The sequence below is a fragment of the Gopherus evgoodei genome, chromosome 24, assembly GCF_007399415.2.
Source record: "Gopherus evgoodei ecotype Sinaloan lineage chromosome 24, rGopEvg1_v1.p, whole genome shotgun sequence".
NCBI lineage: Eukaryota > Metazoa > Chordata > Testudines > Testudinidae > Gopherus > Gopherus evgoodei.
The window spans coordinates 8,043,291-8,070,713 of NC_044345.1; the positions used below are offsets into that span (position 1 = coordinate 8,043,291).

The window sequence follows — 27,423 nt, forward strand, 5'->3', positions numbered from 1 at the left end:
CTTCTCTACACGGAGTATGTGCTTTTTTTTTTTTTTTTTTTGGGGGGGGGGGGAGGGGAGATCCTTCTCTCTGCCAAGGGTTCAATTCTCCTTAGGCACCTTGACCTATGTTCCCTCCAGTCCCGGGGGCAGGGGGGGACGGGGGAACGGACAACTTCTCTCTGCCAAAGGTGCAATTTCACTTATGCACCTTGACCTATGTTCTCTCCAGTCCCAGGGGGGCAGGATCCCTCTATGTGGGCAGGAGTCACCAGTCTCATTGTGGGGAGAGGGGAGATTCTCCCAGAGAGGGGTCTCTGTCCTGGTTGAGGCATATTCCCATTCCCAAGGGAAGGCATTAACCCTCTCCCCCACAGCATATGCTCAAGACTGCCAGGATGCAGACCCCTTTGCACACCACAGCTCCCTCTCCCCACAGAAATCTCTCTGAGCCCTTCTGCTGTCCCCTAGCCACCTCTCCCCAGAGCCCTACTCCGTATCCTCATCCTCTAGTCTCCCCACCCCTGCACACACCTCCCGGGTACTCCATGTACACCCCAGGGTGGTCCCCTCCCTGCTGGTCTCCCACAGAGGAGTTTCTCAGAAAGGTCACCTCTCCCCATCTGCCATCAGGCAGCCCCCCCATGCTCCCGACCTGTGGCCCTGAGCTCTCTAGGCATATAGGCTGGAGTGCACAACTCGCCCCCCAAAAGGTCCCTATTTAAATGCCCCCCAAGATGACACCCCTCCCTTACCAGGGCCCCACTCCCCCAAGGAGTAAGAGGTTTTGATGGGAGAGGTCGCCCTCCCCCAGGTCAGCCACCGTCCCAGCTCCAGGATGTAGTCTCCCCAGCACATCTCTCTAAGCTCAGCTCCACTGGGGCTGGTTCTCCCCCAGGTGAGGTCCCCTCCCGCTCAGGGACCCAGTCCACGGGCGCTGCTGCACCCCCAGGTTTGAGGTGGTTTCCATCAGGCACAAGTTCGATGGTTCTCGGCACCGCCACAATACAAAGTGGCCCAGTCCCGCCCCCCCCAAGTATCACATCCCCAATACGCGGTGGGGGGGGTCCCCTCCATCCCTTCCCCCCCCCGTGCGGAGCGGTGCCCCGCCCCCCGGGGTCTCTCTGGAGGGCCCCCCCCTACTCACACCTCCAGGATGCGGTCCCCCTTGCGCACGCCGGCGCGGTCGGCCGCCCCCCCGCCCAGCACGGCGCTGACATGCTGCAGCGGCGCGTACAGCTCCCCGTTGATGCTCCGCAGCTGGCCGCCTTCGCTCACTTGGCCCCGCACGTTGAAGCCGTAGCCGGACTCCGACTTGACGATGCGGACGACGCGGGGCCCCCCCGGCCCGGTCCCGCCCCCCCCGTTGCGGTGCGGAGCCGGCGCCGAGCGCTGCACCCCTTCGCCCTCCTCATCCGCCATCTTGGCAAGTAGTTCGCGGCCGTCGCCGTCACGCGATCCCCTCACCGACCACCGTAGCCAGGCCGCCGAATTGCTAAGGGAGATGTAGTTCAGTGTGTCTGAGGGGGCGCACAGCACCATGGGAAATGTAGTTCAGGGTCGCTGAGGGGCGCGTGGCACCATGGGAAATGTAGTCCAGAATTTCTGAGGGGCGCACAGCACCATGGGAAATGTAGTTCAAGGAGCGTAGGGCGCATGGTACCGTGGGAAATGTATTCTATGGGGCACACGACTGCTGGGGGAAAGCTATTCCGGGGGCACTATGAGAAATGCAGTCTAGGAATACTGAGGGGATTCACAGGACCAGGAGAAATGTAGTCAATGGAGCCTGATAGGCCTTATGGGAAATGTAGGCCGGCGATCCTGAAGGGTGCCCTATGGGATATTTATTCTGGGGAACTGAGGGGCACATGGCCTCAAAGAAAATGTAGTCTGGCGAGCCTGGGGACACATAGCACTATGGGAAATGGAGTCTGGGGTTGCCTTAACCCCCAAGCCTCATGGGAAAAGTAGTTCAGTCATGTCCCAGATGCAGAGGCTCATGGGAATTGTAGTTCCACAAGCCCTGGACTGCCTCATGGGAGATGTAGTTAATTAGGAGCGCCCCAGCCACAGAGAGAGGTGAGTGCTGGGGGTTGTAGTTTTGGTGACTGTATGGGACCTGTGAGCCCTGACCTGAGCCTTCTCTAGGGCGGGAGTGATCTCTGACCCCAACCTCTCACCACAGATGGCTGCTGTCACTCATTGCCATAGCATGAGACATCTCACCAAGCCACACTGAGATATCATTGCATCATGATGTCATCACGTTTACTCGCATGACAACCCATTGCACTGGAATCCCATCATGTGTCATAACATCCCATCACATCAAAAAACCACCATCACATCACACGAATCCCAGCTTGTGGCAACACATTATGTCGTCATGGCTGCTGTGATGAAGTGCCATGGTCTCACATGGGGAGGCTGACAACACATTGTGGTGTGACATTGCCCCCACCATACTGCGATGCCATTGCTTTTTGAAATATCATCATGCCCCCACATTCAGCCTTCACTCTACACCGTGTTGTGTCAGAAGGCTGTTACACCATGGTCCAGCTCCCAGAAGTTCCATCACAGCCCATTAATATTATGTGTATTGCAGTAGCCCCTAGAAGCCCCAGTCATGGACCAGGACCCCATGGCGCTTGGCACTGTACAAACAGAAACAAAGATGATCCCTGCCCCAAAGAGCTTACAAACTACATATGGGGCAACAGATCTTCCTAGCTGGTGTGGCACCAGAATCCTCCTAGGCTAGCCCCAGTGAAATGAGGTGTCCGAGAAAACTTCCAAAATATCTGCTGCTGCTTGGGCTCCATTTACTGGAGCATACCCCATTCCGGCATACCCATCATCCAGAAGGTGGAGGTGCTATGCTGTTACATCATTGGTTGCGGAGAGTATGTGACCTTGCAACACTAGTCAATTCCTTTCACTCTGATATAGTCTCCCGCTACCAAGCAGGGCAGGGAACCCCCCTCTTACCCCACCATAGATTCCACCACAACAAAAGCCAGTGGCAGCTGAGCCCAAAGCATTTAGCTCAGAAAGTCTGTTCCAGCAGGAGACGCAGCAAGTTCTCATTGTTCAATAACGAGACAGAGAGAAACCCAAGGATACAGAAAAGTGGGTGTTGTCAACTGCTGTATTTACTGTCAACACATATGCACTAATATGGCTGAATCCCACTAATGTTTGCAAATGATGCCAGCTGCACCAGCTGGGGGAGAGCTTCCAAGGCTGCACCATGCGGTGCACCTAGTAGGGGTCGTGGGCTATGCGGCATTAGACAGATCTCAAAATGTTCCTGCTCCAAAAGCCCAGCCCCACTGCATGTGAGCAAACAGAATTCCCTGCTTTGGCATCTTCTCATTCCAATTCCAGGAAGAGAGTAGAGTCTAGTAGTCACAGCAGGGAACTGGGAGCCAGGACATCTGGGTTCTGCTAACAGTCCAGGGAAAGAAAATGATCTAGCGGTTAAGCGTAAGGGGACCAGAAGCTGAGACTCCTAGGTTGTATTCTTGGCACTGCCACTAACTGTCCAACCTTGGGTGAGTCTCCTCATCACCCCCTGCCTCAGTCTCCCTGTTGGGGTATGTAAGGGTTAAGTAAAGACCAGGGATCCACTATCATGGTAATAGGGAGTAAAGGCACAAGCAGGTACCGTCTCTTTGCTTAATAAAGTTGCCACCCTTTTCCCTTCCCTGCTGCTTGTTAAGGATAGGTAAGTGTTGCAGCTGCATGAGAAATATGGTTGTCTGAAGGATAGCACTTCTTCACACAAGTGTATCCCCTCCCTCCCTTCCTTTCCCAGCTACATAAATAAGCTCAGGATCATGCCCCCTTCCTCTCTCCCCTGTGAGCTGCTGATTAAGGAAACTTGTGGCTACAATTACTGCAAAGAAATCTATCTTCAAGGTAAAAATGTCTGTATAACATGCTTAATGCTGTGAACAGGGGAAGGTATAACTATATTCAGTATATAGCTATTAATATTCATTATATGGGCACTCATCAAATAAGGGTTTGAGGGGGTATTATAGTAAACTTACATTTTAACTTAGACAAAAAGTGCGATGTGACTCGTTTGGGGCTTACTTGACAATTGGGTTGAGGAGAACAGGTACAGCCATAAAGAAACCCACTTACTCAATCCACCTCTGGGTGCTCCTGCTCATTCTTTCGGTCTCTGACGCTGCCCCGCTGTATAAATAGAGCTAACCATTTTGGCCAGGATACTAAAGCAAGCCCCTGTTTTTACAGAAAGCCCCCGCATCCTGCAGAGCAGACAAGGCCTTGGGTCTCTAAGATCTTGTCTAAATCACCCTGAAAGAGCAAGCAGTGTAGAACTCCATGCATCTGCCTCAGGAGCATAAAGGGCTGCGTCAACCCTGAACCAGGAATCAAATCTCTGGCTCCAGGGCATTGGGGCTAGAAATTCAGGCAATTTATTCTTAGTTCTGGGTCATTCTATGAACCCCTTTGTAACAGTGGGGGGGAGAGAGGGGAGAAACAGGGCAGGGAGAGGAGCACAGAAAGTGACCCCTTCTGCAGCATGTCTCCCTTGCCAATCTCCGGCCCTCCCCATCAAGTTCTCATCACATTCCCCATCTGGGACGATGCAGGGGCTGTTGCTCGAGAATCCCTGCTACAAATGCTACACTGAATCATTGTGTTGTGTTAACCTATTCTCAGACCCATGTGACTTGCTCCCTTCTTTTTCCTGCTCTCCCTGACCTGTGGACCAGTGCAGCCAACCTGCCCCTGATTTCAGGGATGCCACAGCAGGATCAGGCAGGTGAGTGCAGTATTCACCCCTCTATGGTTTAAGGTTAGTTACTCCATAGTAGCAGCTTCTCAGAGCCACCGAAAGGGAGGTGAATGAGGGGTTAAAGGACAAGGGATTTTTTTTGTTTTAAAGACCTAAAACTGAGGGTTCTTAGACAGCTCCAGACAGTGCAGAGGAGATGGGGAATTAGGCCCAAAGTCTCAACCACATCCCAGTCTTTGTAGTTTAATTCTCCAAGCACCTTCTGATGCAGATGGTATCATCCCTCACCTCCCTCCCTAAGCCAAGGTGCCACGTTCCACCCCAGTACTAGCAGCATCTGTGCGATGACATGACCAGATCCCTAGATGGAGTTTAGGCAGCAGTTTTAGCGTGGTATGGGAGCATTCAAGTGGGAAGGTGAGACAGTGAGAAGGCTTCGAAGATGGCCAATGAAATCTCCATCGTGAAGATGTCAGCGTTTGAGAGAGACAGATCAGTGTGAACCAACCGCCGCCACTAATGCCAGTTGCATGTTACTACTTAACCTGAGGCAGCAGGAGTCAGAGAAAAAACCATAGATAATTAGATCCCTTGGTGACCACAACTCTCTTTAAGAGAATCTGCTGAGCTGCCTGGCCTCTCAGGGAGAGGGGTGGTGGGAACAGTAGCCCCGGGAAAAACACTTCAGAAGCACAGCAGTAGGGTTAGCTCCGCTTAGACACAACGCTCAGGGTACATCTAACAGCAGTTGGGTGTGTGACTCCCAGCATAGGTAGACAGACAGGTGGTAGGTCTGCTCAAGCTGGCGTGCTAAAAACAGCAGGGGGTTACAAAGTTGAGAACCCCCGAGTTTGGCAAAGCACAGTATATGTAGCACCTCACCTTCACCCCACTGCCATTGCCTCTGAGCACCTCACAAACACAGATGTCTCACTTCCTACCCCATGGGTGTGGTGAGGAAAATCATCATTTGACAGCTGGGAAACAGATGTTAAGAGGTCCCGTGACTCGGCCCAACCTCACGAGGAAGATGTCAAGAGCTGCAAGTTGAATCCATGGGTCAGTGAACAACCCTAGCCTGAGGCATCTCCAGACAGCTGTAGAAATCACAGCAGTTCCAAGGAAAGCGACAGGCTACTGGAATCTCTGTCAGACAATCACGATCTCACTTAATACAGAAATTAAGAATTCAAACACCATCATCCTGATAAACCACACAGGAGTTTATCACAATAAGAGTCCATGAAGTTGTGTTTCCCGCAACCTCTCAAAATGAAATGCTCCACTGCCTTCAGCAGCTAGAAGATTAGATACTTTCTAGGTACTGTAGGTGGTGGATCAAACTTTCCATGGTTTTGTACTTAGGCCGTTTTATTCCACAAGCAACAGCAGGACAGTATCAACAGCTGCACCGATCACTGCATCTACAAGGTAGTTTCAGTTAACAGTACATACTGCCCAAGCAAAGCTAAAATGAAAGGTGCAGGTGTCCCTGATCTGCTGAAATGATCAGCCTCCCCCTCTGTCCCTGTATGAGGCTGAGAGGCTCTCCTCCAGGAAGAACTGGGTATAGGCTAACCATGCAGTCCATGGCTATTGGTATAAAACCTTTAAAAACATGCATCAGCGCAGGCTGTAGCACAGGATGGAATAGCTCAGGGGCATGGAGCCGTTCACTTCCAGGATGCTGGTATTACTAGTGTCTGAAAACTGTTCCCACTGGATACTGATCAGTGACCCACATCAAATGTTTACATCCAGCCTGACTCCAAATTCCCATAATTAATGTATAAAAACACAAATTCCACATACATCCCAGCACGTATGCACTATTTATATAATTTATTCAATCCACTACAGATTATTTGGACGGTTATGTAAGGCTTATGGTTTTCTGCACTAAAGGAGGTTATTCGATAGGTACCTTTTACAAGACTGGTTCTGCCTCTCTCTTTGCTAGTTTATAGAGATACATGTGTCAGATGCGGACATCTTTCCACAGCCAGAGATGTAGAAAAAAAGAAGGCTGCTTCTTTTCAAATCACATATGAGTTATATAATAACTTTCAAGTCCAGAAGAAAAACTGGTTGGTATCTTCCACTGAAAACAGAAAAACACGCACGCACTAAATATGCTACATAAAACTATGGCATTAGCACTAGTGCTCGTCTCCAAGCGAATCTGAAGACACTAATAATTTACTGAAATAAATACAAGTAGGAACCGGACAACCTCTTCTTTTATACCTACACAGATCTGTGTAAGTTTGATCTCTCTGCTAGTGAGGAACAGACTATTGAAAAGCCTCCTGTTGGATGCGTCCCAATGAACAGCCACAAGCAGCACTCGCAGCGACCACAGGGAGGGAGGAGCCAGACCTTAAGAGGACATCAGTTGGGAGTCCACTGGTTTGGTGCAGATTGGGAGAGAAACATGGGAATGTGTGTGATTTCAAGGTGATTTTGGGTGCTGATCTTTTCTTAAAAAGATTAAAAATTTACATCCATCTTGGTTAGTTGCAATTAAAAAAAAAAGCAGGATTCCACTGAGGAATAAAGAAGGCATATAGTATCTTAAGTTGCTCATAGAGCAATATCAGGCTTAAGCAAAGGAAGAAATAGTAAAAAACTGTACCAGGGAAGGTCAGCCTAACTCTGGGGCTGAGTGCAAGCGGGTCTGTCTGTTATATACACACATGGATTAGATGTTCCCCAGACACATCAGATACCATGCTCAACAAATTTGCTTCTGCTGGACTCTGGAAGCCCCTGGGGGCAGCAATATGGAAATGTCAGTTCAGCAGGCCTTGCTGTTCTGCCAATCACCCCAGGGGACAGCTTGGCCCTTAAAGCACTACAGTTCTCTGGAAGCATTGCCCACCATTTGTCCAGCAAGCACAGGGGGCGGCAGTAAAGTTCTGTCAACAGTAACAAATGGTCAGTTTCTTCAGTTCAGAAGCCATGTCCAGGAGAGCTCATGTTTCCAGCACTCTGATGAGAGGGAGGGGCTTGGGTCCAAGGGGCTTCGCCACCCTTTTACTACAAAGCAAAGAAAGGAAAGCACTGAGGCGCGGATCAACCAGATGCATTGGAGCTATGATTCAAATTATGATGCATGTCTATCAATCTGGGCTCTTTATCCCACCCTCCCACCCCACCCAGGATCTATCTATCTGGGTTATTACATATCCCACCCGCATCAGTCTCTGAGCATCTCCCAAATATCCATGCATTGGGTTTGACAAGTCTTGTACCCTCTTTACAGACTGGGAAACCGAGGCAGAGGGATATAATTGCTTTGTCCCTTGCCAATGCCTTCCATCAGCGGTCTTAGTGCTTAACAGTGAGTCAAACTTCACAAGCACTCCCACAAAAAGGTATCTCCCCATTTTACAAATGGGAACATTGAGGCACAGAGTGAAAAAAAAAATGACTTGGTTCAAGGCAAACACTGAGGTAGTGACAGGATTAGAACCCAAACCTCCTGCCTCCCAAGCCAGTGCTTAGCTCACACCTCCCTGCAGAAGAAGCAGCTTGGAGTTGGACACCGTAAAACCTGGCCTCAGTCTTCCTCCACAGGTCACTGCAGCTCCCTGCTTACCTGCTCACGGACTCAGATTTTGAGCGAGCTCTGGTGCTATGACTGCCAGGGTTGGTTTGCTTCTCAATCAGGTGCTCAATACGATCGTGCATCTCCAGATTCTGAAACACAGACCAGACCAAGAGTTTCAGTTCAGTCTGGAAAGAAAGGCCAAAGCGGTGGCACGGAGTTGATTATGCCACCACCCAGCGAACAGAGCACTAGGTCAGCAATTCCCATGCGTTATCGGTTTACCACCTTCCTAAAAAAATAGTTGTGAATAGTGCTGGTGGAACATCAAGTTCACGTACCACTGGTGTTATGTGCACCATAATTTGGGAACAACACCTGTGCTACATTAACCCATTGCCACGTGTTACAACACTAGATAAACAATAGACAAGTTTTATTCCCTGCACTAAGGACCTGAGGTCAACCTATCTTTGAACAAACTGCATGTTAATTAGGGGCCGGAGGAGGAGTCGGGGGCAGATAAATTTCTTGGGGCTTTCTTCTAATTCATCCTCCTACATGCAAACTGCAGCCTACAGTGCACTCTGATACTTTCATGATCAAAGCTGAGCTCATAACCCTGTGCCCCCCCAATCAAGGATTCATTAGCTTGGCAGTTCTATAAGAACATATGGGATTAAATCTGAATTTAACTTGGATTTTAGATTGAAGTGAACATCAAATAGACTCAGTTGGCTGCAGTTGCACCATTTCAGTTTTCTGCCTTCAGGTTCAGGAAAGGGGAGACATGCACTCACTGCCCCATCCCTCTCTGCTGATTAGCGAAATGCCAAGGCACCATGAAGGGAAGAGACTGGTTAAAAGCTACCAGCACATGCTCAATTTTAGCCAAAAAAGGAGATGTATTTGCATTCCAACATCAGGGAAGCGCAGCTTTGCATTTTGCACTGTTACTATCTGGCACAAACATGCCACCAAAATAAAAGCTCCATTGCTACGGAAGCACGCTTTATGAGATGGTGGACTAGATTTGAGATGCGTGCGCTGCAGTAACCCAGCTTCACTAAAAGAGACAATATAGCGTAAGAAAGTGGCTCAGCGGAAACCATCCAAACCTACAGACTTCAACTCAAGCATGACCTGTCCTTGCTTGTGCAGTGGGCACGCTGCATGCTAGGGCTTTGCTAGCCAACTGGGGGCCCTTCAGTGCTTTCAAGAAAAAGCAAAGTTCATTCCATACATTCCGATTAGTTGTTCCAAACTTTAAAGTGACTTGCCAAATAATCCCACGTGACATTTCACTGGCTTTAAAGTTTGAGGGGATAGCTCCTATCAGTTAAACAGGAAAGCTCTGATCAGCTAAAGCAGGGCTCTATCACCCGCACCAACAGGCACCTTGAGAAAAACAACAGCTAGAAAGGCAGCTCAGCCAATCCAAGGAAAGTAACAAACGTACCTCAGCTTCCAAGTAGGCAACTCTCTCTTTGAGCTCCTGAATAATCACATCCTTCGCATGAATCACTGTTTTGGAATTCTGAAGCTGTAAAGGAAAAAGTTAATCAAGGTGACTAAAGAAAGCTCAGACTTGCCTACACTAGACAAGGTATTTGGAAAGCATAAAAAACGAGGAGCCTTTTGAGGCTCACACCAAAAACTAACATTAGCTACAGGTTCTGTAACTTTGGATCTGGGAAAAGAAACTCAAAGCTCTGGGCAAGAGTCTCAGAACTTGTGGAGAGTCTAGAATTAACTATTTCACTGCCAGAGATTCATTGATGGGCCCCACTGCAGACATGGGCCAAATTCCCTGCTGGTATAAATGACAGCAACTTATTTTATTTCCAAGTTAACTAGTCTTGCTAGGCCCTAGGGTCCGATTGCCATCACTGCGACCATTCCTTCAGAAGATCAGACCTTTCACACCTGGGTCCCTCGGGGACCGATTACTTTGGAGGGCAGCAGAGTGGAAAGTGCATTGTGATATTTTCAAACTCCTCCCTCTATCACGCGATCAGGCTTCGTGTGGCGTTCGGCTCATGCTAACTCAGCCAGGAGAAACTGAGCACACCTTGTGCTGCCTTGGTCCCGTTTCCTCCTCACACCAAAAGGAAGCATGGCCTTCCCTTAAAGAGGGACTAAAAATAGATGTATGCCACTCAGCTTGGATTCTGCAAACTCAGCATCTTTTGTATTATTTGCATTCCTGTAGCCCTAGGACTCCAATCATGGACCAGATCCCCACTGTGCTCAGCATTGTCCGAACACAGAGGAGAAAAAAAAGACACTGCCTGCCAGCACCGATATGTTCCCTAGCCCCAGCAAGGCACACCCACCTGCTCAATCATCTGCCGAACTTTGCGCTGCTGACTCTTCAGCATGTCATCAAGATGGTGTATCTTCTCCCGCAAGGTAGCCACTTCCTTCTCCAGTTTGGCCGACCTAGGAAGGAGACATACGAGTGAGTCAGAGAAAGCCATTTAACCTCTCCCGATTAGCAGAGGAATACGAGACAGAGTTTCACTATAGACATCTTGCCACCTCCCCAGAGCTGTGTTTGTTCTGCCACGGACGGTCAGTTGTGCGTAATGTCTTCTGTACACATGCATGCACCCCAGCCACATGGCAGAAAAGGAGCAGTAATAGGTAGAGACAGTAAGGGAGATGGGATTTTCTCAGATGACGACTCATGGAGCTAGACAGTTGCTGCAGACAGCAGATGCGCCAACGGTAGCAAAGATTGAGTGGAGAGATAGAGGCCAGTACCACTAACCGAGCAGAAAAAGACAAGATCTCAGTTTACCCGGAGTAAGGTGTTCTAATAAACAGAGGCCATTTCCACTTGGATCCTGTAGCAAACAGGAAGCTAGTGGAACTATCTGAGAATGGAGTGACGTGGTCAGGTTTTGGATGTGGGAGATTTGCTTTTTCTAACAAGGCCATGTGAGGACTGTACTAAAATTCTAGGGAAGGTTTTTGGGGCACTGCAGGCTGCAGTAGGAACAGGCAGATTAGTCATCTTGAGAAAACCCTGATATTCGGCGAACAGCTACACCCACCCTTCACAAGAACACGAAGTCATGCCCCAGCGAGCTGACAGCCTCCTCAGCTCACTGCCGAATTGGCGACTGCCTAGGAGGAGTCTCGGCATCCCTGCCCAAGGCTGAGCCTCACCTATCCTGTTCGGCGAGTTTGTCATTTTGCAGGCTTCTCAGTTTCTCCAGCTCTGCTTCACCTTCTTTCATCTTCAACAGCAAACTCTGATGTTCCTGCAACAGATCAGAGGACAAGTTACAACAGATGCTCTGGCCTCTATTTCAGGGCAGAGGCAAAGCATCGGGCTATGTGAATCTGTAGTGCTGGACAGTCCTAAGAGTCAGCCTTTGTTGTCAGCAGAAATGCTGATCCTGTAGCTGGTATCTCAAATTTAATACTTGTGAAAGGAGAAGAAAATTCTCCATTTCCTTATAGGATGGGGCAGCAGCAGTGCAAATCTCCCCCACACTGCACTCTACCACTGTGCCTCACTCCTGCCCTAGACGGAGCCCCCAATAGGGGCGCTCAGTCTCCATGGCTTGTTTACACCTTAGCCCCTCTGCTGAGGATGCCAATACAGGTGCCAGCTGGAACTTGTTACCCAAAAGCCATCAACAAATGGCTACCTGGCAGACAGCGGGCCAGCTTTCTGCTGTAGAGGAGGCACTTGTGCTACACCAGTGTTGCTCTGGAGCTGATCAGTGTCCAGCACCTTACATGTTGCAAGCACTAAACCCGTCACCCTTCGCAGCAAGCACCTGACAGAGCGGCCCAGCCACTAGACCATCAAGCAGGCCCCATGTTGATCTCTAAGCGGTACCTTCTCCATCCCTGACATGAGCCTCTGAACTTCCTCCAGCTTCACTTCCTTCTCTGTCATGCCCTCCTCCGCCTTCTTCAGAGCTGCACTGGTTCGCTCTATTTCTTTCTGGTATTGAGAGGTTGTCATCTGTAACACAGGACACAAAAGATGTTTCTGATCCTCACACAGTCAATAAAGACAATGAGAAAGCCCCTTTCAGTGACTGCATTTTAAAGACAGGATGGATGGAATTTTTAGTCTTGCCAGGTGTATTTTGCTGAAGGAAGCCAAATGACCCAAAGTGTGGAGAGAAGGAACCTCTACAAAGCTTTGTCTTCAGACTAACTGATGCATAAATCCTATGGCAATGGAGACAAAAGGTCCATCACAAATGCCAGAAAACTTCTCATCATTCAGGCATGCGAGTTATGGAAGTTTTCCATCTCGTTTCAGATGAACACTCAGGGGATGTCTACAACTGAACCATTACAACAGCACAGCTGCGCTGCAGTAAGGCTTCTGTGCAGACACTATCTACACCGACCGGAGCGGTTCTTCAGTCAGCACAGACAATCCACCTCCCGGAGAGGTGGCAGCTAGGGCAACAGTAGAGTTCTTCTGTCAACCTATCGCTGTCCACATTGGTTGGCTTAACTACATCACTCAGGGGTGTCAATTTTTCACACCCTCAAAGACGTAGTTATGCCAATGTAAGATCTCAGTGTAGACCAGACCTCAGCTTGCATGACATCCCCTAGCCCAGGAGTCAGCCACAGAACTGGCACTAGAAGTCAGGCGTCCTGGCTCCCAGACTTGTGGGCTGATCATCAGATGCTTCTGCTGTTCTGTAGAGAAGGACTCTCCCTTCTCCACATCCACCAACCTACCAGGCTTGTCCAGAACGTATAACTGAAGTGGACGCAGCTGCCAAACCAACTGATTAGCATCTACACAATGTCCATTTAAACAGGAAAATTACTTTTCAGATAACTAGCATAGCAGATCTCAGGAATCATGCAGATTTCCAATCCCTGGAGTATGTGTCAGGACTGCCACAAACTCAATACATTTCTGCAACTCCCACCATCCCAAACTCTCTCCAGGCAGCAGCAGAGCCTGAGTCTGCACTTGAAATTTAGATCGACCTAGGTACTCTACCTGTGCTTCCCCGCCAGTTAGTTCCTTTAGCTCTTCATCACCCAAACACAAACTCCTGGTTTGGAGAGGAAGGGAACAAGCAGATCTCTGTGGGGCCTCCCTCTAGGAGCACAAATATGGGGTAATAGGATTTCTTTTCCCAGCCATTTTAGTGCTAAAGGGATTTCTCTTAGATAACAATTCACTCAAGCTCCATTTCTTTTCATGGAGCCTGGAACCAATGGCACAATGGAACTAAAACCTGAAGTATCCCTGAACAGGGACTCCCCTCAGCCCCAAGAGCTCATTACATTTAATGAAGTCTCCACAGACGTATATGCCAACATGACAAAGCCACATAGTTTTTTCCTAAACAAAAGGGAACCATTAATCCCCAGTGCTGGGAAAAGGAGAAAACCAGGAGATCCTGCTGCATCCACACAGGAGCTGTCATTTTAAGTTACTTTCACTGCAAAACCTGCCTATATCCCTAAAGCAGCATGTAAATACAGTCACAGCTGAGTGAGAATGAACTCAGCTGCCACTTCAGAAACCCGCCCACATGTTTCCATTTGATAAGTTACTTGATGTGAAAACATGGCTGAGTCCCAGCTGCCCAGTTTGTGCCACATCCCTTCACCACCAAGACATCTTGTGATCTTGTAACAAGCTAAAAACCTCTCTGTAAGAGGAAGGACTGTGTTATGGAGAAGGCACTGGACAATTCAGCAGATCTGGCTGGGTTCAATGCTTGGCTCTGCTTCAGAGTCCCTGTGAGACTCTGTTCAAGGCATTTCATCTCTGTACCTCACTTTCCCCATCTATAAAACGGAGATAATACTTCCCTCATTCAGTTTGTTCCAAGGCCAGAAGGGATTAGTCTGATCATCCAGTCTGATCTCTTGCATAACAAGCATCCTACCTCCTGAACAAGGACTTGAAACCTGGACCCTCACATTAAGAATCTGATACTTCACCACCTGAGCGATCCAGGTAATTCACTGCCGTATGCAAGATGCTCATATGCTTGTCATGAGCACTAGGCTGTCCTATACTTAACTAACAGGATAAATAGAAATTGGAGGAGACTAAGGAAAATGGCCAAAATGCCACTTGTCTTAGCAAGCACTTTGCCATCACCCACTAAAGTCATTATGATTTTACCTTTTGTTTAATTAACATTACCTGGAAACAGTCGTTGTATAAATCAAGACCAGTTTGTGAAAATTTCAATGCAATGTGCTTATTTACAGTTTACAGATTGTACATATTTAGTTAAGACTTTACTGGCAACCCTGTGCTCAACTTGACCTTTCGACCTCATGTGGGGAAGAGGCTGGCTGTGCTGGCTGGTGTGAACTAGCCAGAATTTTGTTTTAATCAGTCATTAAAAGCCACTCAAGTCTATTTACTCTCTGGGTTTCAAAACCGCCTGAACAGCAGCTCTTCAGAAGTGTGTCCCAACCATACAGGCCAGCACAACCCCAAACTGGTTTCAACTATTATGTATTCTTTGTATTGTGCTTTCAGCCAGGAGCCCCAGTCATGGATCATGGCCTCATTGCACTAGGTGCTGTACAAACTCCAAACAAGTTTGGATGTTGCTAGCAGGAAAGGGGCAGTGCAGCTCAGATTGTCTGGGGGAAAAAATGGGAATTGACAGTTGAAGGATTCATGATTTATAGCCTCTAATACATATCACACCCTCCCATCCTGCTTTCCAACACAGCTTGTATCAGCTCCAAAAGGAGGGGGCTGGTCAGTTTCAGAGAGCTTTGAAAGGTACTTAGTAGGATGCACTTGAAGCTGGTCCCTCATTCAGACAAACATCAGGCTCTTTCAGCAGTTAAACATTGCTGTGTATTCACCTCAAAAGCTGTCTTGTCTGACTGATGCCGCTTCTCAGCCTCCTGCAGTTTCGTGAACAATCTCTTTGCTGTCTCACGAATTTTTTCTGTGTCTTCTCCTGAATAATCATCCTCCTGTAAATACAGCATGAAAGCTTTATTTGTCTCAAGTTGGACACTATCAGGACACACATTCTTTTTTTTTTGAATGTGGAAGAGCCAATGCTTTTGACCAATAGGTTACAATATTCACTACAAAAAAAAGGCTGCAGAAGCTGTGGCAAAGTTTCATTTAGGCAAGTAAGAGAACAAGCTCTCAAATTCCACACCGAGTCAGGTGTCTTAGGGCCCATCAAATAAAAAATTCATGTGACTTTCTTAAGTCTCCTTTCAGCCCCTCTCATGGTGTCTCCAGGATGCTGTCATGCATCACCCTTAGGCATCCCAAAACCATCAACTGAATCAAGTCATGACACTGACTGATTACTGAATCATGCCCCCCTCAGTTATGGCTTTTAAACTATTGGCAAAAGGGCTACAGCATTGTATTATGCCACTCTGCAGCATGGAATGCCATTACTGTAGAGATAGGATGAGATAGCTGTAGATAGTGCAGTTTGCAGAAAATTGAGCAAACTTCAGATAAGATGGACTCCTTAATTATCCCCGCATCCAAAAGGCTCCTGTGAAAAAGAGCCTTGTGCTTGCAGAGATTTAAAAGAAGGTGAGCTGGTTTAAATGCATTTGAAAATCAGACCTGACTTCTGGCTGTATCTGGGTTTGGTTAGAACAGTACCTGTGAGCTTTGGAATGCAAGGTAGATCTTAGAGCAGTTATAGGTTTGAAGTTACCTCTGAAGTGAAGATTTAAAAAGAAAGCACATCCAACTGCTCAAAATATAGTTTCCCTTTTTTGGTTACATACCTGATCCTCCAAGGAGTTCCTATGGCAATACCCTGATGGTTTGCAGATTCCATTCTGTTTTTCGAACATGACCTATTTTTAAAAAAATCATCAAGAACTGTGATCCTCCCTCATAAAACTAGGCTTAGATGTTACAGACAGAACACTTCCATCAGCTTTATCTCTTTGAATTGCTGTAACAGCTTTAAAAAAAGGGGGGGGGACATATTTTTTGTAATAGGTTTACAAAGAAAGAAAGTGCACTAGTGCATTTGAACAGCCAATGCATTTAGCTTGCTGAATCTTTCTCGTTTGCTTCTGCACATTTCTCAGTTCTTCCTCCAAAGAAGGTCTCCAAACAGGCTTTTAATCACCCAGGGGGATTTTTATTTCTAGGCCACATTTTGCTGTTATTTTTATCCAAACATGGCACGTTTCCTCAGGAAAGGAAGTGCCACTGCAAGTTGACTGAAGAAATGTTCCTGTTACCTTTGTACATTGCAGATTAGTCTTAGCTCCTTGTCTGCTCTCAAGTTTACTACTTATATCTTCCTGCAGCTTCTTCAAAGAACTTCTAGCCTGGTAAATGCAAGTCAATTTAGCTTCGTCTGTATGGACAACAGCGTCAATTATTCTTTTCAATATACATCAAATGCACATGTAGGTCCCAAAGACAGGGGGTAAAGACATTACGTGCTAGTGTTTGAGGCCAGACAAGCAAGCAGAGATCTTTGTCTTGTGCCACAGAAGTCCCTGATTTTACTAGATATTCACTAGCAAGCAGCACTGACTACAGGTGTCTTACTATTCTGTCCTTTATGCTTTAGCAAGGATATGTCCCAATACGTATGCTGATTTTTCATTATTGTTTAATTTTCTCTGCAAGAGTACATTAAAAACGACAACAAATACAAGTGACTAACAGATCCTTGTTATTCCATGCATCTGATCCCATATGGCTGAAGCCACATGGGAGTTTATTGACAAGTACAGTCTTGACTTGCACCTGCGATACAGAATTAGTCACTAGAGAAAATGAATCCGGTAATTTTTACAAGGTCACTCCTCCAGCAATAGTGACACCAAGGCTGAAATGCTGATATTTCAGCATGTACTTGCTGCATCTATAAGCACCTTTCATACAAGGATCGCCAAGCACTTCCCTAGCTTTAAAGCTCTCAGCCCCCTCTGAGGTAAGTATTGACTCATTTTAGAGGAGAAATCGGACACAGGAGAGCCAAGATCATACAGCAGGTATGACTATGCTACGTGGCACGTTCTCTCTCAATGAGACCAGTCACTGATCCAAGGTGCTTATAAAGCACAAAAGCTGCTTCAACTGTTTTGAGGTAATTCAGTAAGAGGCCTCTTCTACACAGTTTATGTATGGGTACAATAATGATGTCTGTTAGGGGTGCATTTATTTATTGATATAGTTATACCAGTACAACTCCTAGTGCAAACACAGTTCTATGCTTATTTCTCCTACAGCAGTTTTCATCAGCAGATCTCAAAGCACTTCAGTCTTTTAATGTATTTATCTTCAACTCCTCTATGAGGCAGGGCAGCATTATCAGCCCGTTTAACAGATGGGGGAACTGAGGCACAGATTGGCAAAATGACTTTAAGGTCACACAGGAAGTCTATGAAAGAGCAGGGAATTAAATGCAGGTGCTCCCACATCCTAGGCAAATACCTTGACATCCTTCCTCATTCTACTGGTATAGCTTATTCCCTTTCCCATACAGATAAGAGTTTAAGCACTACAACATGCGTGTTGAATAAGGCCGAAGTCACACCATGAACATGACTTACTTGAAATCTGTGACTTATACCAAGTATACATCCAACTGGAAGTGAGGGACACCCTGACCAACGCACACCCAATGAGAACTTATTGTAATAAGTGAAGAGTGGTTAATAAAATTGAAATCCCAGAGACTTCGCACATGAATACAAAGATTAAAAGCATCTTGGTGGCTTAGATAAATTTCAATGGCTCTAACAGTAATTACCTTACTAGCAATGGAATGTGTCCACACACAAGCCAACAGGGGAGCAACAACTGAGAGTGGGGGCATGGCTGTGAATGGAGCTGGGGGAGGAGCCAAGCTAGGGGCAGTGCTTCCTCCCTGCACCTCCATGGGGGCTGGCCTAGGCTCTGCCATGCCTCCTGGACATGCCTCCATTCCCTCCTAGAGTGGCGCACCCCACAATTTGGGTCCACTGCTCTAACAGAAGAGACTGCTAAAGCCTCTGCGCTTTTCAATTAGTTTTCAAGCAGTTCGACCAGGTCTGTGGTGCAATTACCACAGTGAAGAGACAGAATAAACTATTTTTATTTTCTTTAGGGGAAATGCATTTTGTCTCAGAAGCTGGAGGCCAAGATTCAGAAGGCTAATACAGAATGGAGGCATAGGAACTGTCTTATTCACTCAGATGTTAGGCTATCTAACCCAGTATCCCACCTCCCACAGAGGAAGGTGCAAGAAGCCCCCACAATGGAGACATTTACGTTTATTTAAAAGCCAAGCCGGAGACAGACCAGCCTAGACCCCACTATTGCAAAATATGGCAAAGGTTTAAATCGCAACCAGCTATCTCCCATCCCCATCCCCACAAAGGTCCAGTCCCATCACTGCTGCCAGCTGGACAGGGAAACATTAACCTTTGAAGAGTCAGACATCAGATTTTCTTAGGCAGGTGGAGCCTTGCCTACAAAACTGCCTTCTAAGAGGCAGCTCTGGGTGCCATGCCCGGATGTGGCTGGGGAGAGCCTGGCCAAAAGCCATGCAGTTCTCACACAGCTGACTTGCACTTTACCCAATGCAGCACTGCAAAATGCCTCTGCACTGTGGCAGTGTCAGGCCACATCTACACTTACAAAGTTACAGTGCACAGCTGTACAGATTCAGCTGTGTAAGAGTGCCTGTGTAGAGTCGTTATGCCGACAGGAGAGAGCTCTCTGTCAACATAATAAAACCAGCTCAACAAGCCATGATAGCTATGTTGGCAGGAGAGTGTCTCCCACCAACAGAGCCCTGTGCACACAAGCTCTTATGCTGGCAAAACTTATGTCGCTCAGGAGTGTGTTTTTTTTGCACACTCCTGGGTGACAAAAGTTTTGTTGACATAAGTGCTAGCGTAGACACGGCCTTAGTCTTTGGAAAAACAGCTACACAGGTTTCTGCTCAGGCATGGGGCGGCGGGGTTACGGGCAGATTCCTGTATGCGAAGAGAACACCTCTGCCATAACACAGATTTTTCAAACATTGCCACGGGAAGTTGAGGGCACCAAAGCTTTGAGATAAGCCTCCAATAGGAAGCTGTGAGAATTCAGACTTTGATTGGGTTAAGTCAGCAACATATTGTACATGAATTCTGAAATCAAAAGGCTACCTCTTGAATGTAATGAACTTCGCTTTTCAGCTGACTGACGTTCTGTTCATGCTTCACCTTGTCCTCAGCCCTTGCTTTTAAGTAAACCTGAGTCAGAAAGAAATACCCCAATGAAATAGCTGTTCAATTACAGAAGATACAAACGAGAATAGTTACAGTCACAGAGTCAGGTACAATATGGAAAATGAGCTCTCAAAACCCTCTAAGCCAGGCTCTTTTTCTACCTCTATTCCTTCCCTCATCAGGACATTGTAGCTGGGATTTGGACAACCAATTCTCATTAAATTTAACTGGCTTTGAAAACTTCAGCCTCTAGCATGATCATTTCAGCAGAAGTAGTTACGGATGACTACTGTCATTAGTTTTTCCTCCTCTTTCTAACTTTTATTCACTTCCCAGCTTTTACATTTGGATGATTGTAACGCATTTGTTTATTTCTCTAAGCTCTCCCTTAGGATTCCCAGGGTGTGAAGACTAAACATTCCTTTTTGTTTTGAGTTTTAAGAGTTCCAGTTTAATCAAGTTCATTCCATTAAGCCTGGGAAAGTTACTCAGCAACTCTGCTGAAGTTAATTTACTGAAACAATGCAAGGTTTCCACATTTCAAAATGGTTTCTCCAGAAACAAATCTCACTCTGCAAGCATTGCCACAGGCTCTCCTACCCAAGTAAGGATACCACGAACCATGCTTGCCGAGATTTCTTGTTTGCACAGCCAAAATCTAAACATTTAGTTTACACCTAAAATTAAACAAGATTAATTTAGTCTCAATGCATATTGGGCACCTCTAAATTAATTGGGCAAATTAATTATTCAGATCAGCTGGGAACCATGGTTAACACTAACCTTGATGATCTCCTCATGACCGTCACTGGATTTGATGCATTCTGAAGCCAGTGAATGGCCATTACTTGATCTGTTGGCCACCATAGCAAAGGCCCTTCCAACAGGCTGCAAGAGACAACGTAGTAAGACATTTAGATATTGAGATGATTTGTTTGCATAGCTTGTCTGGACCTAGCACAGCCAGCTTTCTAGTCGGATCAGCATCAATCACTTTATTAGAGGAATGCTGTGTAAAATGCAGTCTGGACCCTGTGGGACAGGCACCGTTTTTTTAGTCTTGGGTTTATACAGCCCCTGCACAATGGGACCCTTAGAAGCTACAGTAATTAAAGGATGCTCCTTTAAGCGATTTGCAATGAGCTCAGGAAATCGAGTTCTCTCTAGCATATCAAGCATAGCATAGATTGACTATGATCCCTTGACTATGATCCCTTACAAAGTTCTTTCCCCTCCAAAAAGTTATTGTGAACAATAGCTTCTACATACAAGCCAGAACACAAGACATTTCCACTCATTTTAAGATCACTGGTTTTTAACAGCCCTTAGCATGGAGTCCGCTGGTAAAATTCAAAACATGGCACACAAAGGTAGCAGTGATTCCTACATACAGCAGCATGTTCATGCCTGGAACACACACCTTTTGTTTCACCTGATCACGTCGCTCGCCTGGAAGGTCATTTTGCAATGTCAGCCGTAGCACTTTCACACTGTCCTGCAAGAAAGATGCAAGATTTTAATTAAAAATGGTTGATGTTGCTCCATGGTTAGGTTTTAAGATGTTTTTTGTATCCACATCAAACATTTGACCCAGTTATTTACATTTTTTCCAAAAATCAAATGATTGTCTGCATAGACACAAGGGCAAGCCCTGTCTATTTAGCTCTCTGACTGACTACAGTTGAGGCAGTAAAATAGTTAGGAAGACGAAGTGAAAAGGAGATTGGAAAGCACCTCATCCAAGCCCCCCAATAGACCTGAGGAAGCATTGGTGGGGTTAGAAAGCAGTCAGAGGACCTGGCAATGATTATATTAGTCCCCAGACCGGAAAGACTGCCCCTGACCATATGTGATACTGGCTGATCATTTAGGGGTTGCCATAGTTCCAAGGCTGCTACTGAAAAGTATGAAAGTAATTGCTCTGCATTAGAACCTTCCCTCCGACGGGAAAGACAACAGTGGTGACACATTTATCCCTTCCTTTATTCTTTGAGGCTAGCTAACCTCACTGCACTCTGCATGGAAGTTGAGAACACAAAGAAATTGAAGATGGTGCAGAATGCATTTGTCCATTGAAGCTATATTTCATTCCAACAGGGCTCCACATGCTATTATTTCCAAGTGGTATATAAAGGAATTGGCTTTAATCTATGAAGCAGGTTTGGGACCTGGCCACCAGAGAGACCTCTGCTATCCCATAGCTGTGATCAGTATAGTCAGGGCACTCCGTTTAAAAAGCAACAAAGAGTCCTGTGGCACTTTTAAGACTAACAGATGCATTGGAGCATAAGCTTTCATGGGTGAATACCTGCTTTGTCAGATGCACGAAAGCTTATGCTCCAATAGATCTGTTAGTCTTAAAGGTACCACAGGACTCTGTTGCTTTTTACAGATCCAAACTAACAGCTACCCCTCTGATACTCAGTTTAAAAAGGCACTAGTTGCAGCTGAGGCACTCTCTGAAGGCCTCTGTGAGAGGCTGGGAGAACGTCTGTGCCAAACTGACAACACCATCTTGCTTTGTCAGGATCCTCCGAACCCAGGAAAGGGATGTAGACAGTGGTGAGCTGGAGCCAATACCCAAAAACCAGTTGCTAAAATTAGACGTCCGTGGAGAACCGGTTGTTAAAGGGGCAGGGAGTGGGCAAAGAACTCCGGTCCGCGGGCTGGACCATCCTGTTGCTCCCAAGATGGGGAGGCAGAGGCTCCCCCAGCCCTTCCCCCACTTCTCCCCAGTTGCAGCGGGTCCAGCCGCCGGCACCAGCTGGGCAGCTCAGCTGAGCTCCTGAGTCATCCTGCTGCTTTGAGCTGCCCGCAAGGTAAGAGGGGAGGGGGCTGCAAGCTCTAAGGTTGCCGGGGGTGGCAAGTGGGTCAATTTGCCCCAGGACCTGCAAGGGCCCCCGGCCCCACAGGTATGTCTCCCCCCGCCCCAGCCCCTTCCCCGCTTCCTCCCCCCCCATTAAATCAGAAATTTTTATAGGGAAACAGTTAAGATTTTGGCAGCTCATCACTAGGTGTAGATGCATGATTTGCTCATGGGAGTGCGCCGAAGAGACCCAGAGCTCAGAACAGTGACCAGATGACACTACCCAGACCAAGGGGGCTTAGAAGCATGTGGGATCCAGCAGTTGTGTCTACTCATAACAAACTGGGTATGCTGCAAAGCCCCTCTTTTCTCTGGAGTTTAGGGAGAGGCGGCTAGGAGATCACACAAACAGCCCCTTGTTGATTGCTGATGGGGAGTGAGTAGTTATCTATTAGATCTGACAACTGGGGCTAGACCCGGAGATCAATCCTTTCTAACATCCAGAACAGATGGGCACTTAAATCAATTTGCACAGTTAAGGTTGCTCAGCTCTCCTTCAATATTTTCCTCATGCACTAGGAAAAACAAAGTCAACAGCAACACTTCTGTTTCTCTGCCTATCCCAGTAGAAAACTTAACTCTTACCACTTACTATTCTGCTTCCACAAAACACCCAAGCCTTCATAGGTTACCATGCAGCCTTAAAGACACACACACAGGGAAATAAGTTAAGAGTAGAATTCACTCTTAGGGTATGGTTTTCTTTTTCTTTTCTTAAAAGTAGAACTTTTAACACGTCTCCTGAAAACACATGTCAGAGATGGCTCGGTATTCTTGGTCCTGCGCAGGGGACTGGACTAGATGATCTCTCAAGGTCCCTTCCAGCCTGCCATTTCTATAATTTTATGGCTCCAGCTCAGAAACCCAATACTGATGTGTGTAAATAGGGCTGTTGGAATTTGACAAACCCGCTGCCACGTAGACATGTAAGTTTTTGGATATCAAAATCTATGATATGGTTAATAAGATGCTCTCAGATTGGCACAGTGCAAGTCAGTTGTGAAATAAACTATTTACTCAAATTCCAAAACAGGAAGTTATACAAAGCTCTGTAACTACAGATATACTGCAATTTACACCAAAGTACAATATAGAATTCCCATGTAAATTCTTTACAAAGGGTTCTGAAATAAACCATTCAATTTCAAAAGCCATCTCTGTTTCCAAAGTATCTGAGTGTGTTCCTCACACAAATTTTAACTATGCTATTTTGTAAGTTTTGTTTTTTCCTGGTGTTAAGCATTTAACACATTTCCATTCTTTTCTCCTGTTAAACCCAATTTTCTGATACAGCCTTAAGCTATGGTTTCCCTACCACTGCATCAAATATTTAATAATGTCAACACATGTATTTGTTTGGAATTTATACTCCAGCAGATGTTTACATAAACATGATTAAGTAAATATTTGAGAAGCCAATTATAAAACAAGACAAAAATGGTGGCAGTTAACTATAATACAGAGATGTGCTTTCAAAACAGTTCAAGCTTTAATATGATTTAAGGTCAATGGCGGTCAGAGTTTTACAATGGTGAAAGCAATTTTGCAGAAATATATCATCAGTTTTATGGAATATTTCTCCAGAAGCCTCCTCATGCATAATGTTTGTGTGAAGCAAATTAGGAAGTTGCATTGCAAAGCAATTTGACTAACAGCGATCCAGTCCAGGTCACAATAGGATCACCTCATCCGGAATCATTTTCTTATAACAGAGAAATATATCAGAATACTGGACAATCTATAACCTTCACGCTGACTAATGTAATGGTTTAGTATATCACATCAGCTAGCATTTGAATCTACAATACTCTGCAATTAGCTAGCTACAGAATAGGCAGGCTTCAAAGAGTGCATCTAAATCCACTTGCAATAAGACATATGCCTAAGTATTCAGGTGTTATGACTTTCACTGGGACTTGTGCTCCTCAGTCTTCAGATGACTTTGAAAGTCTCCCCCTTAATACATCGACTTCTGCTTATTACAGCTGATCTGTATTTTTAATTCATATTCAATCACTTGACATATCCGACAGAGCAAGGAGTTCTTTGATATAAAGTTTATAAACCATTACACTTATCACTAAAAAGTAGGTTCATCTTTAATTCATATGCAACAGTATTTGTCTCATTTAATAGGTTTATACACTTCAGCATGGCAGAAACAGGTTATCCCATTCAGATCCTTGTAAGAAAGAAAAAAGTTTCTTGGAACAACATGCTCATTTCTCAGTCTCATTTGAAGCCTTGTTTATAAGTGCAAGATTCTTGTCCATAGAAACAACAAAGTGAAAGGCACCTGGATGGGTTTTAAGGTATCTCATAGTGTAAAAAGTCATCTATACTGCATGCTTAAAAGTTGGGATTCCTTAAACAATCTTTTAACAGCCTCTCTCTGCAGCAGGCAAATGGTTAAAAAAACAGACTTGCTAATGCTACAAACTATGCATATGTGCTACAATGCACACCTGCTATTGTCTAAGCACCATAAAAACTGCTTCAATGCTATATAAATTTGCTGCAAAAAAGGAGCAAAGGAGTGACTATTCCTATGACTTGCAGCCCATGGGCTATTTGTTATCTACAGAGCTGCATTCACCAGTCTTAGTAATCCTCATAGCTACCTGAAGCTCAGTCCAGAATTTTGGGTTTCCAGAAATTTTCTAATCAGCTAAACTCACAAGCACCTCACAGCACCCTATGCAACTGCTCCACATCTGCCTTTGTCGGCTACCTCTCACATAAATTCAACAGTGATTAAATTTGCAGACAAAAAAAAAAAAATCAGAGGGACTAGGACTAGAGATGGATTGAACCAAACTGCAGAGTGACCAGGTGCTACTAGAGCAACTGAGGCCATAAGCAACAAAGAGGACAGTCACGCTAATAAACATGATGCTGAACATCCAAGAAATTAACAGCATGGATACAGAATGGGAGCGATCTAATCAACCAGACCCACTCCTTGCACTGGAGCCTGGTTATTTCCATCATTCCTTTAATAACATCCTATTACTTTTTCCAACACAAACAGGTGCCTCTAGTTGCCATAGGGAAGATACAAAATTAAAATGGAGATGCTTGGAGAGACTAAGAATTGTCATCTTAAGTAGCGAGACACAAGATGGAAGTTTGAGAGCCACTACCGTAGACCAAAGATACCACAAACACACAAAAACTGGTATAATGCTTTTTGGGATGAAAGGGCTAAAGAAAATCCTGTAGACATAGGAAAGATAGACAAGAATTTGGTGAATCTTTCCCCACATCCTTCCCATGTACTGCTTGTATTTCTACAACATTCTATTACAGCAAATAAGCATCTGCTCCGAATAGCTGGTGGCAGAGCAAAGAAAAAAAATTCTCGATGGAAAAAATGTTGAGAACTGACCGCAAGCTATTATGTAACCACCAGGGAGAACAGGGACTGTCTCATAAATAACATTCCTGGAGTGGGGCTGGCACTTTAGTCAATCATCCCAGCTATAAGATTCCATGCATTCTTTAAAATCTTGTCAAACTAATTTTTCCTAAGTCAATCATTTGAGAAGTTTGGAGCAGACACATCACTGATATTATGCAAGTTTAACAAAGAAGCTAGACAGACCAGTTCCAAGCATACCCAACCTTGGGCAAGCATGGATCCTTCATAACTCTAAATAAAAGTGTGTCACATTTTTAAGAAGAACTTCCTAAACATAATTCAAACACATGTCTTGAAAACTTTTGAAATAGAGGTGTGATCAGGTCACTTATTCTTTCTCTGATCTTATAGAAAAGCAGAGACCTCTCCAAGTCCACACAGCACAATGTTTTAATTTTCACTGCTATTTGTACTAAATGAAGATTAATCTACAAAACTGCACTAATTTACTCTTGTCAGTAACAATCATTTTGCATTAAGTTTCTGGTAGATTTCCTTGTGCTCAAAATCAAGGTGCCATGAGCATAAAGAAACCCTACCTGATTAAGTTAATTTTCTGGGAGAATTAAATGAGTGAAGAAAAAAAAAAAGGAGTTAGAAGAGAATGCTAAAAATGAACTCTAGTAGCATGGCCAAACCTTGCTGTTGTAGTACATGTAAATTCAGGCACTCATTTACCTTGTAAGAATCCTAAGCGAAAAGGAGACCACCAGGCACAGAAGTCTGCACTAATCTCTCTCCCCTACAGTCAAATTCAACTCCTCCAGAGATGCATTTGGCCCATTTAACTCCACTGCCTGCAATCAAGTTAAAGCAAGGATGAATTCCACTTGTCTACCTTCCAGCTACATTTAAAACCATGACTATGATGATTCTCCCTCCTTCCCCCACCCGGCTCTTTTAGGAAAAAACCACTAACAATTTAGAAACTAAGGAAATACATATTACTGCCCCCAGTTATTTTCTACAAGAGGCAGAAGGTGTTCTTTGTAGCATGACAGGTTTGTCTGAGTTAATGAGTAAGTGTTACATACTACCTATTAAAAAACCCTCGTGTTTGGAACAAACCTCACATGGCAACACCTTAGTAAATATCATATTAACCTTGAGCTATTTGCTGCATAAAGATTATGCAACTTGCTCAATTTTATTTGCTTCCAACACACCCTGAATTGCACATGTTTAAAGCATTTACTACAGGGGTCATGAATTAAGGAAGAGCCAAAGGAAACCTGACAATTTTTGTACCATTTTCTACTTGTGCTTCTGTGAAGAATGATCTACAGTTAGGGGAGATTTATGTGGGTTTTAAAAAATGGCTTCTCCGATGTCAAGAGTTTATTCTGAGCAGGCAGCAGTGATGGAGTGGTATCTGATTTAACAGTGTGACATTCTCAGATTCTTCAATGCATAAGATTTAAAATAATCTAAATGTAGATATTTCTGCCACAATATAAGGTAACTGATATCAAAGTGGAAATGAAACAGCATCGGTAGCTGAATTAGGATTCACATATTTTGAAAAGTCCAAATTTTAGACCTCATTTGTGATCGTGGCATATTCATTGCTGTGAAACCCACCAAGAACAAAAATAAGCAGGAACACAACAGATGCAGATTAGTTAAATCATTAAAGGAAG

At 45.5% G+C, this 27,423-nt stretch overlaps 2 protein-coding genes across 7 annotated transcripts in view; both read right to left on the minus strand.

Annotated features, from left to right (window-relative positions):
• SNX27 (sorting nexin 27) overlaps window positions 1–1,482 on the minus strand; it is a 58,930-nt gene extending 57,448 nt beyond the window's left edge. For 2 of the 3 annotated variants that reach the window (XR_003997712.1, XM_030542550.1), the window contains exon 1: window positions 1,127–1,482. Coding sequence is in view for 2 of the 3 variants with exons in the window: in XM_030542550.1 (XP_030398410.1) it covers window positions 1,127–1,401 (275 nt within the window). In the remaining variant the exon portion in view is untranslated. The remainder of the gene's footprint in view (window positions 1–1,126) is intronic. The other variant, XM_030542549.1, reaches the window with a different exon arrangement.
• Window positions 1,483–6,109: 4,627 nt separating this feature from the next.
• TUFT1 (tuftelin 1) overlaps window positions 6,110–27,423 on the minus strand; it is a 28,076-nt gene continuing 6,762 nt past the window's right edge. For 2 of the 4 annotated variants that reach the window (XM_030542117.1, XM_030542119.1), the window contains exons 2-13: window positions 20,917–20,991; window positions 20,280–20,384; window positions 19,434–19,520; window positions 16,524–16,613; window positions 16,056–16,127; window positions 15,153–15,266; window positions 12,166–12,294; window positions 11,484–11,578; window positions 10,646–10,751; window positions 9,769–9,852; window positions 8,361–8,461; window positions 6,110–7,798 (exon numbers count right to left, since the gene is read on the minus strand). In XM_030542117.1, the coding sequence (XP_030397977.1) occupies window positions 7,735–7,798; window positions 8,361–8,461; window positions 9,769–9,852; window positions 10,646–10,751; window positions 11,484–11,578; window positions 12,166–12,294; window positions 15,153–15,266; window positions 16,056–16,127; window positions 16,524–16,613; window positions 19,434–19,520; window positions 20,280–20,384; window positions 20,917–20,991 (1,122 nt within the window). In that variant the 3' untranslated portion in view covers window positions 6,110–7,734. Of the gene's footprint in view, window positions 7,799–8,360; window positions 8,462–9,768; window positions 9,853–10,645; window positions 10,752–11,483; window positions 11,579–12,165; window positions 12,295–15,152; window positions 15,267–16,055; window positions 16,128–16,523; window positions 16,614–19,433; window positions 19,521–20,279; window positions 20,385–20,916; window positions 20,992–26,461; window positions 26,581–27,423 lie in introns of all 4 variants that reach the window. The other 2 variants (XM_030542120.1, XM_030542118.1) reach the window with 2 other exon arrangements.